Below are 14143 nucleotides of genomic sequence, written 5' to 3' on the forward strand. Positions count from 1 at the left end.
CCTACTTCATGGTCATTCCCTAATTCTGTATGGGAGAAAGAGATGGAAGGACAGAGAAAAGAGACTTGGATAATGAAGAAGTTGAGGAACGAGGGACGAGAGGTTGAGTGAGGAGAGTAGGAATAATAGTTTAGAGAGTGGGCCTATGGTCCAAGGTTTTCTGGTGGGCCCCTGGCATCTCAGTCCACTGTTCCCCTAGCTTCAGCCCATCTAAAAACTCTGGTTTTGCTGCATGAGTTGGCGGGGTGCATCAAATTGTTCTGAGTAGATGCACATTTGGGAGGAGGGGCTTGTAAGGGCGGGCGCTTGCATTGGGTGCCTTCAACCTAAGGCCAGGCACTGCCTATTGTTTATGGCACACATCAGTGTCATCAGTGACATTAATGTTTATAAGCAGATTCAAATAAGAGAGACCCCTTATCTGGTAAACCCCAGGTCCCAAGCATGCTGGATAATAAGTACATGTACTTTCAGTTTCACCGTTTGTCGTGTTTAGTGCAAGAAATAATAATCATTATTATTTACTCAGTGTGTATCTGAATCTAATAACTACAGGTATAGGGATCTGTTATCTAAAATGCTTGAGGCCTGGGGTTTTCCAGATAAGTCTTCCTGTATTTTGAAACACTGTGCCTTAAAGGACAATGAAAGGTTAATATAAATTAAAAGTAAGTCTAAAGGCATTCTTTTTAAGTACTTACTGCATATCTAAATTCCCAGATCCCTGCTTGCTTCTCTGAGATATGGTGCTGGCAGCCTACAGCAGTGTGAAGCCTCCAGCGACACCACTAAAATCTCTCTGTCCTTCCTGTAGGCTGCCAGCAGCAGCCTTCCTATTCTCTGAGCATGTGTGTAACTTGATCCTGTCTCCTGTTCTGAGCTACACATACCCACCAGCCAATCAGAAGCGGATCTTGCAGAGGGGAGGGAATGAAACACATGTGCATTATGAAGCAAGGAGGGAAAGGAAGGGAGAATACCTTTTTAGAGATGGCTGCCTGTTCTAGAAAATGTGAAGTAAGTGTGACTGAGTAAATATTTGATTAGGTGAGCCAAAAGTGTGGCGTTTTTACTAAACAATAGGAGGACTATTGGGCAGTATGCTTTTTAAATTTTGACTTGCATTCTCCTTTTTGCCATCAACCTGGATTTAAAGGAGGACTAAACCTGAAAAATGATTAAGGGTAAAAATGCCATATTATTGATTCAGGCCTTCAAACTTGTCCCAGGAGCTCACCATCTTGGATTCTGCTAGGATCGTCAGTGACCAACACATGCTCTAAGCAGCTGTTAAGAAGCTGAGCTTAGGGCAGAAAATTAAGTTGTGATGATTATTACATTCTGATGCTATTTGCATTTTTTATGAGCTGCCATGTAGTTATTATCTGTATGATTTGCCTTGGGCTGGTACAGAAACCCAAAACATAACGTACAACATTTCAGCCCTACTTCTTTAGCTAAGTTTTAGTTCTCCATTAAGTAGAACACAATGAAGGCACGAATGTCATTGTCACATTTCAGATCCTTGTGGATAATATGTTTCCAAATATTTAGATCTAATCTGTAGAAGTTTGTAAATTTGGTGTGAAACTTTTAAAACTTGTGTGTGCTGGTTTAGTTGGGTAGGTGTGACATAATTCATCAGAAAATCTCCTCCCAGCAGCAACTCATTTTTTAGTGGTTATTCCTCTCCCATGCAGTGTGGTGGGCAAAACCCCCTTTATGTCACTGCTATTAAATCGTGCTAGACTCCCTTCCAATGTTTCCATAGTTGTGAACTTCCCACAAGTACCTGGTATGAGGTTCAACCCTTACCAACTGAACCCAGACATTTCTTATTCTGCCTACTGTGGTACAGAATAGAGAGGCCTGCAAAAAGGCAATAGCTATAGTCATGAGAAATAGAATACTTAGCAAAGTTTCATTTTTTTCAGTGTAGTATAGACAAGATTAGAGAATGAGAGTGGGTCATATATTTGCCATTTTTGTTTAACCTATGTTCATATTGAAAAAAAGCATATTAATACAAAAATGTAACTAATGCCTATTGCAAACTGGGTAAACCGGCAGCAGAAATATTGTCTCTGTGAGCAGCAAGCCCAAGCTGGGGAGGCAGCAGTTTAAAAAAAAAAAAAACAGCAGTGATCCCTAGGAAGTAGGTAGCAGGAAGACACCAGTTCTCCAAACCAATGAACTTGCCAGGATGTCAGTTACAAATACTAAAAGATAAGATGCTGGTTAAAGTTAAAGGGATTACAGAAAGTGCACATTTGTTTGGGAGATCCATAAAGCACTGTGCCACCATGCTAAAATAAAATATTGACCAAAATTGGATCTGTTTACAAAAATAGCATTTATAATTTGGTTAGACACTGTTGATTTTCTCATTAACACATACATTTCACTTTTCAAGTCATATAAGTAACAAACCCTTTCTCTGACAATATAGATTCTACATCTTTGGCAAAGAGTTTACACAATGCCAGGAAGTGTACATTACATTGCATTTAAACCATGGAAAATACATGTTTCGAGTGTGGCCGCTGGCAGGAAAAAGGATGCATGTGAGATTTTTAATGTTGCTGCACTTTGCTTCGGTCTCTTTACAGAGGCTCTTAGGGGTAACCTTCAGATGTAGCACTGGAAGTACCATCGTATCCCAAAGAGCCGGTAGCAATTCTCAAACAAGGCCTCATATTCTTATCATTAACACATAGAAAATGAAAGCACCACTGACGTACTAGAATACAGTGCTATGTCCTGCTTATTAGCACTGGCACTCATGCTGCTATACATCTTGGCTAAATGATGCCTATGGAGCCAATGCTGCTCAATGGAATACAGTTAATCATATAAATACTTGAAGGAACTGTCCCTGGGGTTCTGCGTAAAACACAAACCAGCAGAGACAGCTGTGGTGTTCAAGTTAGGGGGGGTTTTAGGGTAGATACATTTTTCCCAAATAATCTCCAGTTGCCCAGTCACAACCACAATGTTAAGACCAAAGGGTAGACTTACTAATAAAGAGCTGCTGAGTTTTATATAAAGGGTCTACTAAAAAATAATTTAAATATTAAAAACACCCAATAGCATGGTTTCAACTCCAATAAGGATTATTTATATATTAGTTGGAATCTAGTTCAAGGCACTGTTTTATTTTTACAGAGAGAGAAGGAATTATTTTTAAAATTCTGAAATTATTTGATTAAAAATGATTCTATGTGAGATGGTCTAATTCAGTGTAATTTGGAGCTTTCTAGATAATATCTAGTAGAATTAAGTCTAAAACAACTGGACTTTTCTGAGTTTTTCTTGAAAACGTTTCACCACTCATCCGAGTGGCTTCTTCAGTTCAAAAGACTGGTAGGGAATTCCCCGGTATTTAAACTCTTGATGGTAGTAGAGTCACAGACATCCAATCACAATGGTTCCATTGAACTTGTTCAGTTAGGTGTTAGCTGAAACTGACAGGTGTAAGAAGGTATGATCCAATCACAATGGTACCAAGATTCTCATTGATGAAGGTGTTAATCCTTCAAAGTACATGACTGGAAGTGTGAACTGTTGTGAAACTGCCGGGGTAAGGATGTCAACGCGCCATTGTATGTTGGTGACAAGCGGTGTCTCAGGCCCCCTCCTCTGTTCAGGGATGGTTTTTCCAGGTTGGCATAAATGGCCTCTTTCACACCTCTTTCAAACCATCTGTCCTCTCGGTCCAAAATATGCACGTTACTGTCCTCAAAAGAGTGACCTTTTTCTTTGAGGTGTAGATAGACCGCTGAGTCTTGTCCTGAGGAGTTTGCCCGCCTATGTTGGGCCATTCTCTTACAGAGAGGTTGTTTTGTCTCCCCAATGTATAAGTCTGAGCACTCTTCACTACACTGGACAGCATAGACCACATTACTTTTCATGTGCTTGGGTGTTGGGTCTTTCTGGTGCACCAGCTTCTGTCTCAGGGTGTTGCTGGGTTTGAAAAACACAGGAATGCGATTTTTGTTGAAAATTCTCCTAAGTTTTTCTGATGTTCCAGCAACATATGGAATGACTATGTTGTTTCGCCTGCTGTGTTCCTCCCTTCTGTTTGTAGGTCTGGTCTTTCTGTTGGTCTTTGATTTGGTTTTGATGAAGGCCCAGTCTGGGTACCCACAAGTTTTCAGAGCTCCTTTTAGATGTTTATATTCTTTCTCCTTGGCCTCTGCATTGGATGCCACAGTTTCAGCCCGATGATGTAGAGTCCTAATTACACCCAGTTTATGTTCCAAAGGGTGGTGGGAATCAAACAGCAAGTACTGATCTGTGTGGGTGGGTTTCCTGTATACTTCAATATCCAGGTCCCTCCCCTCTTTGATAACTATAGCACAGTCCAAAAAAGCCAGTTTGCTGTCTTTCACATCTTCCCTTGTGAACGTGATGTTTTTGTCCACCGAGTTTATGTGTTTGGTGAAGGCTGGAACCTCGCGTTCTTTAATTTTGACCCAGGTGTCATCCACATATCTGAACCAATTACTTGGTGTTGTTCCCTTGAAGGTGTCCAGGGCTTTCTTTTCCACTTCTTCCATGTAAAGGTTCGCTACAATTGGAGACACAGGCGAACCCATGGCACAGCCATGTTTTTGTCTATAGAAAACTTCCTTGTGCTTGAAGTAAGTGGTATTGAGACATAGGTCCAGTAAGGAACAAACTTGTTCTGGGGTCAGCTTTGTTCTGCTGCTGAGGGTGGTGTCTTGTTTCAGCCGTTTCCTCACTGTATCAATTGCCTCGGCAGTGGGTATGCATGTGAACAGAGATGTTACGTCATAGGACGCCATTGTATCATCGATCTCCAGCTTTAACTCCTTCACTTTTTTGACAAAGTCCATGGAGTTCTGAATGTGGTGTACTGTGTTTCCAACTAAGGGGGCTAAGATGTTGGCCACGTATTTAGCAATGTTATAAGTCACACAGTTAATGCTGCGGACAATTGGCCTCAAAGGTGCTCCTTCTTTGTGTATTTTTGGGAGTCCATATAGGCATGGAGTGGCTTCGCCTGGGTAAAGGCGACGGTACAAAGCTGGACTGATTACCTTTTCCTTCTCAAGGTGCTGCAAGCAGTCTATAACCTTCTTCTTGTAGTTGCTTGTTGGATCTCTCTTGAGTTGCTCATATGTGTCTGAATCGTTGAGCAGTGTGGACACTTTGGCATGGTAGTCTGATGTATTCAGTACCACTGTACACCTTCCTTTATCTGCTGGCAGGATGGTGACACTTGAGTCCTTGGCAAGTGATGTCAGAGCCCTTCTCTCTTGCAGACTTAGATTGGAAGGGGGAACTTTAGCATTAGCTAGGGCTGCTGATACTTTTAACCGGATGTTTTCAGCCTAATCCACTGGTATCTTATTGTTGTGGATGGATGATTCTGTGGCTGTGATGAAGTCTACCACTGGTACATACCGTGGGGCCACTGCAAAGTTCAGTCCCTTGGCTAAGACATCCTTCTCTGGTTCTGTGAGTTCCCTGTCTGATAAATTCTTTACCCACAGATCCTTGATGTTCTGGCATGTCTTGTTTCTAGATAATGGATCCCATACCTATATGTCAAAAATTCAGTGTTATTTTCTTAAAATACATTTCCATTAGTTATAATTACTGGAAATCATTGTTACATTCCTGTTTGTGGGTATGATGTGTTGTTAAGGATAATGTTTTAGCACAAACGTTCACAATAAAAAACATTTGGTACTAAATATGTACCAAACTCTTTGAAGGACATTTTTTTACTAACTGGGTGGAAAAGTTATAAGAGACTTTATATATGGTAGGACTCTATTCAGCCTTGGAGAGACATCAAATGACTGGCAGAGAATGGAATTATTTGGGCTTAAACAATATAGAAGCACATCTTGATCAAGTTAAGGACCATTACAGAAAAACATATAAAATCATTCAAAGGGTCTAAGATGGGCCGTCATGAGAGAGGAAGCAATTATAATATGATAATGAAGGCTAAAGATAATTCCAGATCTGAAAAGATGGATGGTTAACTTTAGAGAGTAAATTGATGAACAGTTCAATTATGCAAATGCATATATTATTGTAAAGATAGATGTGTCTGTCATTGGCTTCCCATGTTTAAAGTAAGATGTGGTGTAGGAATAGCGAATCTTATATAGAAAGAAAAGAATACTGTCAATTTGGTTTGAAATGTAGTTACGGTTGTATTTTAAGTATGGGCTGTTTGTGAATAAGACTTTCACAATTAGGTCAAGGGTCTAGAAAGAATATAGATGGTTAAAGCTGTGGTCAGGACTCCCCAGCAGTGGATGCGGATCAGTCACAATGTCCTACTTATGATCCATCTGTGTCTATTCCAAATAATTAAGCATTGCTGAATGATATGTCTATGAAGATTCTCATTCATACAGGTCATGATATACAGTATCTAGTGGAATTAAGTCTAAAACAACTGGACTTTTTGGAGTTTTTTCTCTTATTCGAGTAGCTTCTTCAGTTCAAATGACATTTGAAACCCTTGGAGGTAGTACAGTCACAGACATCCAATCACATCATTGCTGAATGATGAAGCCTCTATGCAGAAAATGTCTTTTTATAAATGTGGTGGGAAGGAATATGTAGCCACGGATCAAATGGTATGTGTCTGGTTAAACCGAATCAAAATCCTTAAAATCACATGACTTTTGGTTACATTAAAAGCTTCTTCTGACATTCAGTTTGCTTTAAATGTACTTTTAGTAATGTAGACAGTGATAGAAAATATTTTATTTTGTGTGGTTTATAAACCATTCTACTTTTAGTTCTGTCAATGAGACCACAACAACCAAAAAGCAGGTTTATTCTGTTTCTATATTTCAGGGGTTTTTTTTACCACTTTTTACTCTCTTCAGTTTTCAGTCTGACATTCATATATACAATATTTTTACGGTTTAAGGTATAGGGCTCTTTTACAAAAGTAGGCACAACCAGCATTTTGGTCAACAGTGCAAGTATAGATGAGTGCAATTATATGCACACACTTTTCTGAATTAGGTATAGAATATTTTCTGCACCTAGTTCTGCATTGTATGACCATAAAGGAGCACTGCTGTATTTCTGTTCTCCAACATACTTAATGGTTAATTCACAATCACAAGGTGCAGAGTGATGTGCAAAGACATTTGCCAAATTGCACCAGTGAAAGATCCATTCAGTAAAGTAAACTTGCAGTCTTCTATACTTTTACCGAACACCAGTTTGCCCGTTGCCCCTAACTGGCAGAGTAGGGCACAAGGTGTAGTATACTGTAGTACAAGGGAGCTCCATATTTTACACCTGCCTTGAGCATGCTATAATTCCAAAGCTTACTTTGCATGTTGTGCCAATAGGCACTCCTACTTAATGGCATGCAAACAACACAATTAATGCCACAGGCTCTGTAACATAGGCAATTTTAATTAAACAGGATTATAACGTAAAGGTGCAGCATTAGCACAAAATGATCACAATAAAAAACCCAGAATAGCGACTTCAAAACTTGATAAAATGTAACCAATATTTTGCACTTTTCATATAGTACTGGTTCAGCTTTAATTGCCTTTTATTTAATAAGCTTTCATACCTTCAACTATTTTTACACCTTCAACTATTTTTTAAAATAATCCATCATCAATCCATACTTTTTCATTTGCTTTCTTTCCCATGAACTGACATTTTTATAAAGTGTAAGTTAATTTGACATATGTTTTAAAATGAAAAAAACTCAGTAAGCTGAATTGCTGACTTTTTAATTTTTGTCAACATTAGTTGACAAATCTTTCAGCAGCTTTAGCCCCTAGTAAGAAAGTTCCCTCAGCTTTAATAAAGCCTGTTGCTGGCATGATAACATTGAGGAGAAATGTATCAAATTTCAATAGTTTATAAAGCCAGCCACCTGGTTTACATAGCTTATATGTGAAAGGTTTAAAATAAAACATTATTATTTTTATAACCTTCAGTTTAAAAAAAACAACAACATACAGAAAACAGAAAGCAATAGAAAGTCATTATAGTGTGCTGTCTGGAACTTCCACTGAAGTGAAAGGTGAACTTCAGTATAATGGATTTAGGGTAAGGCTAGAATAGAAGCACTGTCAGAGCTAGAATATATTTGAGTAGCATGTTTCCAAAAAGCTGGGTGGCTATTCTCCATAATGGCCTTGGGTAGAACACTATAAATACTGCCCTGCAAAATATATATAGCAGTGCCCTAATTGCAAATTTGCATGTTTGTGTACTCCCATCTTCCTGTAGATATATTCTTTTTACTTAAAGGAACAGCAATACCAAAAAATGATAAGTGTTCATAATCAATTAAGTTATAATGTATTGTTACAAAGTCTCACTGCTGTTGCTTTACTGAAAAATTTGTGAAATGGCACCATGTTTCCAAAATGCATTGGAGTTAATGGGTGTCTTTCTCTGCGTTTCCTTCTTGTGACAAATGAATTGGAGACAATGGGGTATTTTTCCTGTGCAAATTTTTAGCCGGCAAAAAAAATGCATGACAATTTTTTACCACCTCTAAAAACATGAATTTTTCACCTATTCTGTACAAAACAGTTTGTTCATAATATCCATATATTATGCTTGAGAGGAGCAGCAGGGCAAGGTTACCCTGTTACAGTGAAGCCCCAGGAAATCAAGTCTAGTAAAAACTAGATCTAGTAAAAATCAACTATATGTTGTCTAGGCCTGTGTTTAACTACTACTACCAGCTTTTCCTTTATACTTTGGGTATGTTATTTTTGTAATGTATGATAGTAGGTGGGACAAAAACATTAATTAGATAGCTACCACTATTTTAATTTAATAACAAAATCTAAAAAAGTTTTGGCCTCTAAATTTTAATTGGCCTACTTTTATTTTCTTCTAAAGAACTGTGAAACCGTACCTCTGAAGGCAAGATTCCTTGAATTGGAAACAACAGGTGCCTCTAGACTGAACATGCTGTTGGCCGGACCAGCTAAATCAGGAAAGGCAGCAATGTGACTGGTGTTCGTGACATGCAGTTAACAGAAGAGCACACAGCTTCCTCCCACAGGGAAAGAACAACCTCTTGTGTGAAGGCTGGTAGCTCATATGCCGCTGCCTGTCAGAGATAAATTTGAAGAACAACTTTCCATTTATAAAGAAGCAACTTTCCTTTCTTTTTTTTTTTTTTTGATTTGTCTGACATACAGGAAGAGATATGTCTCCTTTTCTACGTATTAGCCTTTCGAATTTTGATGCTGTTCCAGTTAATGGGGAGGGAAATCAAAGACATTACTGCGCTGTTATTATAAAGGAAGCTGTGGAAACAGGTATGTATTTTATAGTTTTTAAAAAAATAATTAACTCTGGTTGTTAATGAATGTCTCTTAAACCCCTCTGTCCATAAATACAGCAGTACACTAACTGCTATGCAAATGTGGTAGGCTGTACCGTTTAAAATGACCTACTTCACATCTTTGGGAAGACAGATTATAGTAGGTGTACCCTGTGTGGATCATCTTGCAGATCTGGATTGTGCCAAGTCAAGTTTGCACTTCTGATGGCAAGCAGTGGCTTAAGAAATCTGTCCAGGAGTCCCAACTGTTGCAGTTAGTGCACTGCTTATAAAATCTATGAATTATCAGGATTCATATCTTGTAGCAGTAGACATTGAAATTACATCTGCACCCACTACTAAAGGTGCATAATTACTGTGGCATTTGACACAGGATGCTGTGCAAACCCTGGAACTATCACCATGTTGAGGACGCACGAGCTCCAGGGTTCCCCTACGACAATAGGTGGACTTGAGCATGATTTCCAGAATAGCAAGAAGCGGTTTTAGATGCAAATATCTTTAATGAACTGTGCTTATTTTGCACAGCCACAACTGCACCTGTGGGTTATAAGTATTCCTTTATATAAAGCGAATTAAGATATAAATAGGCCAGATTACTGGTAAAAGGACCAGGCCTAGGATGACAAGTTGTTAGGGGCCGCAAGCAGATTTAACCCATGGAAATCACCACCATTTTGAACAAAATAAGTACTTGTACAAAGAATGTTCCATCCTGCACTCTTTCCAGTGCAAAATATACTGAGTCATAAAAAATAGCATTTTTCGGTTTCAGTATTGACTCCATTGAAACATTTCCTTGTGTGTAATATAAACCATTCTCACTCACCTTAACGGAAATGTACATTTCTCAGACTTCCCTAGTATGGTGCTAGTTACAAAAGTTTGCAATCTATGCACATAAACAACTTTAAGTTATGTTATAACGAAGGATAACATTTACAGCATTTAAATACAAATCATATTATCTCTTAACTTTTGAACATTTCAATAGGCATTAGTTTTATATTATGAATTAGGCTACACATCTTAGATCTGTAGGAAAGATTATATATATATAAGTTAAATGAATTATCTGCCAGTATTCTATTTGAGAAGGTTTGTTTCATTCAGTGTTTGATACAAAGATTTGAGGGGGAAATATCTAGATGACTAACTAAAACTGAATGCATATCATATATATATATATACATTTATTTATATATGCTTTTTTAGCATTTTTCTGCACTGTATTGTGTAAATGTCAGTAAATGGTCCTTAGAGTCCCACAAACAAGTTGTGTTTGGACACTAAATTGTAATGGTATACCTCTTGCCATATTCACACCAGAGCATCTGAAACCGATAATGTTGTGCTTCCCTGTCTAATAATGGATTTGTAGCATGATACTTGAGGTTTTAAAATTTGAATGGTCTTGCCAACAGAGTGATTTATGGTAACTGTCTTCCTTGTCTAATTAACTTCTCCTGTTCTCATTCTGAACGATTCATTAAAATATCATTCTTTAATAAGCTCGGCTTCCCCTCGTACTTACAGTTCCTACCTCCTCATTTCAGATAGTCTCTGTGCATTTTATATATACTTGGGGCAAGTGCTCTTTTTAGGCACAAAATACATTAGGACTTTGTGTTAGATTTTCTTTTTGTATTTCCTTGCCATTATATACTTTTGTGGTGGAAAATCCCCTCTTTTTTTTCAATAATTAACCCTTGTCCTTACTGCTGTGGGTTCCTACTAATGTGATATATCTCCATGTTCTACTTTTTTGCTTCTACTATTATAATTTTTATGGGCAAATTATTGTTAGTGTCAATATTATTATATTGTTATTGTCATTGTTCATCATCATCATCATCATTGTTATTGTTATTATTATAATCATTGCTATATTTTGAATGCATCGATTATATGTCTTTAGTAGTTCAGTGAAAAGCTCAGCAGATACATAACTAGCCTATGACTCGATAAGAAATTAGTTTGATCCCTAGACCTTTGTATAGTGTCTTGAACAATTGACTTAATTACCCTCACTTTTATGGCTGCCTATAAAATATTTTCTTGATCTCACCTGTACATGCATCGATTACTTTTCTTTTATTAAAAGATGTAAAGAATATCTCCCAGGACCCCAGTATGGCCACAGTGTCACTTTGCTCTGTATAATGGAATAGTGTTGTGTGTATTTTACATTTAAAATGTACCATTAGATTGTACATTAGTCTGGTAGGCCATACAAAGACTATCTAAATTGCTATTTGTATGGCCTATTTTTATTGAGTAGCCAAGAAACTTACCCAACCTTCATGACTGAAGGTTAACACAAAATGTATACTTAACACACAGAATGATTCTATGCATTGCATTTCTCCATATATTATTTAGTTAGGAAACAATGTATGGAGATTCACATACATTTTGAGAAAAGTGCATAACTAGCAGTGATGCGTAAAGCCATAATGTAAATGATATCTACCCAGTCTCGTCTGCTCACTTCTTCTTTTGTTAAACGGTTTGTTTCTTTTGTTAATTAACAAATTAATCGAGCAGACAAAAAATTTTCACCAGCCATTTTCTTTACTCATCACTGATTTCATTAAATGTATGGTTTTGTATGGTTTATTGGTTTCCTATCTTTTTGCACACAGAAAATGGGAAAGTGCTCATCCAGAAGAAACCTACCATGTATCCTCCATGGGACAGCACATTTGATGCCCATATTAACAAGGGAAGGGTGATGCACATCATTGTAAAAGGCAAACCAGGTGGGGTGGTCTCAGAAACAACCGTAGAATTAAACTCGCTGGCTGAGCGCTGCAAAAAGAACAATGGGAAAATAGAGATTTGGGTGAGTATAATTCAGACTTTTGTCTTAGGAAGTCAAAAATGAATGCAAAGGATGAAAAATGATAGGACATATTTGCAACGCAGTGCCAAATTCTACTACTATTTTAGTTTTTTTTAAAAAAAGCATTACAAAAATCACAAAAAAGTTCTGCCAACAAACGAAAATATTTTGATGTGATGCTCTGCATTTTTATTACATAATACATACAGTATAATAAAGACACATTTAAGGCATACATGTGATTTGTAATGGAAGGTGGCTAGCATTGTAACACTAGAATAAGACATTTTTGTGATGAATATTTTTTTTCCTTGGTTCTTTAGAGCAACTTTGAGAGTAGAAGAAGTTATTTAATTAGATTCTCCTTTCCAGTTAATCCCCCTGTAAAATGAACTTGTCCTTATCTATACATGAGACACAGGAAACAGGTAGATGAAGTGAGGAACTTATTATACTGAGTCTTTGGAGTTTATTTCTGAAATAGCAATTTAGGAAATCCTAACACAATTAAACATGCTTCCAATATAATATTACCTTCCTAGCTGCCAGGAAGGTCATAACAAATTGAAGGTAATTTAGCAAAATCAATACCTGGGTCAATTTAGCAGAAAGTGCTTGAATGGTTTGAGCAGCTGCATGGCATTCTGTCCTCTGGAGATTGCACAGTGGTGCTCTGATATATATCACAATACAATTATTTGCACAATTAATTACTTGGTATAGTTTAAGAAGCCTTTATAAATAAGCCTATCTTATTCATGATGGTGGGACAATGAAGAGAATAGTAAAGGACAACTCTCATTTTATGGCTTATAAAAACACCAACATTTAAATTTCTTATACTAAAAGCGCACACATTTAAAAAATGACTGAACTGATTTATTAATTGCATTGATTAATAAAATCTTTTTGAATGTCATGAGTATGCAGTGCAGTTTTGGGCTCCAGTCCTTAAGAAGGATATTAATGAGCTGGAGAGAGTGCAGAGACCTGCAACTAAATTGGTAAAGGGGATGGAAGATTTAAGCTATGAGGTTAGACTGTCGAGGTTGGGGTTGTTTTCTCTGGAAAAGAGGCGCTTGCGAGGGGACATGATTACTCTGTACAAGTACATTAGAGGGGATTATAGGCAGATAGGGGGTGTCCTTTTTTCCCATAAAAATGTTCAATGCACCAGAGGCCACCCCTTTAGATTAGAGGAACGGAGCTTCCATTTGAAGCAGCGTAGGGGGGTTTTCACAGTGAGGGCAGTGAGGTTGAGGAATGCCCTTCCTAGAGATGTGGTAATGGCAGATTCTGTTAATGCCTTTAAGAGGGGCCTGGATAAGTTTTTTAACAATCAGAATATCCAAGGCTATTGTGATACTAATATCTACAGTTAGTACTAGTGGTTGTAATTATAGTTTATGTATGTGAGTGTATAGATAGGTCAGTATAGGTTTGTCTGAGCTGGGTTTACTTGGACTTTTTTCAACCCTATGTAACTATGGGGCTTGAAAGAGTCATATGAAAAAGTTTTCATTTCAACCCAAAATTGAATAGGGTCCCACTGGAAAATCATTTTTACTTATTTTAACTCAAATTCTTAGCATTCCTTTTAAACAAATTTTATTAAATAATAATTTCTGCTTTGGAAATCTGCCACTTTTTCTTTTACCTGCAGATAGAGCTGAAGCCACAAGGCAGAATGATAGTTAATGCAAGATACTTCCTGGAACAATCAGGCAAGTTAAAACAATTTGGATTACGTTTTAAGTAGTCCAAATCAGTATACAGCTACATCTATGGTGTATATACCTTTTTACATTAACACAGACATTTATGTTTTTGGATTGATAAAGATATATTGCAGTTCATGTAAACCTGATTATCTCTTGTAAAGATATATCTCAAGAACATAGTCCACACAGTAGCATTCTCAGCGCAGAGCTTTCATTTACTGCTTTTTGGACACTGTCCCT

At 37.4% G+C, this 14143-nt stretch overlaps 1 protein-coding gene and 1 long non-coding RNA gene across 4 annotated transcripts in view; one reads left to right on the plus strand and one right to left on the minus strand.

Annotated features, from left to right (window-relative positions):
- The window catches only part of LOC105946852, a 209489-nt gene that overhangs the window by 144308 nt on the left and 51038 nt on the right, over positions 1-14143 (minus strand). For both annotated transcript variants that reach the window (XR_001170337.3, XR_001924215.2), the window contains one exon: positions 12017-12148. This is a non-coding gene — a long non-coding RNA (uncharacterized LOC105946852). The remainder of the gene's footprint in view (positions 1-12016; positions 12149-14143) is intronic.
- The window catches only part of prkcq (protein kinase C theta), a 46643-nt gene that overhangs the window by 7688 nt on the left and 24812 nt on the right, over positions 1-14143 (plus strand). Inside the window, exons 2-4 of one of the 2 annotated variants that reach the window (XM_012958369.3) lie at positions 8887-9311; positions 11983-12182; positions 13846-13906. In XM_012958369.3, the coding sequence (XP_012813823.2) occupies positions 9200-9311; positions 11983-12182; positions 13846-13906 (373 nt within the window). In that variant the 5' untranslated portion in view covers positions 8887-9199. 2 annotated transcript variants of the gene reach the window in all.

Source organism: Xenopus tropicalis, chromosome 3 (assembly GCF_000004195.4).
Source record: "Xenopus tropicalis strain Nigerian chromosome 3, UCB_Xtro_10.0, whole genome shotgun sequence".
NCBI classification, from domain to species: domain Eukaryota; kingdom Metazoa; phylum Chordata; class Amphibia; order Anura; family Pipidae; genus Xenopus; species Xenopus tropicalis.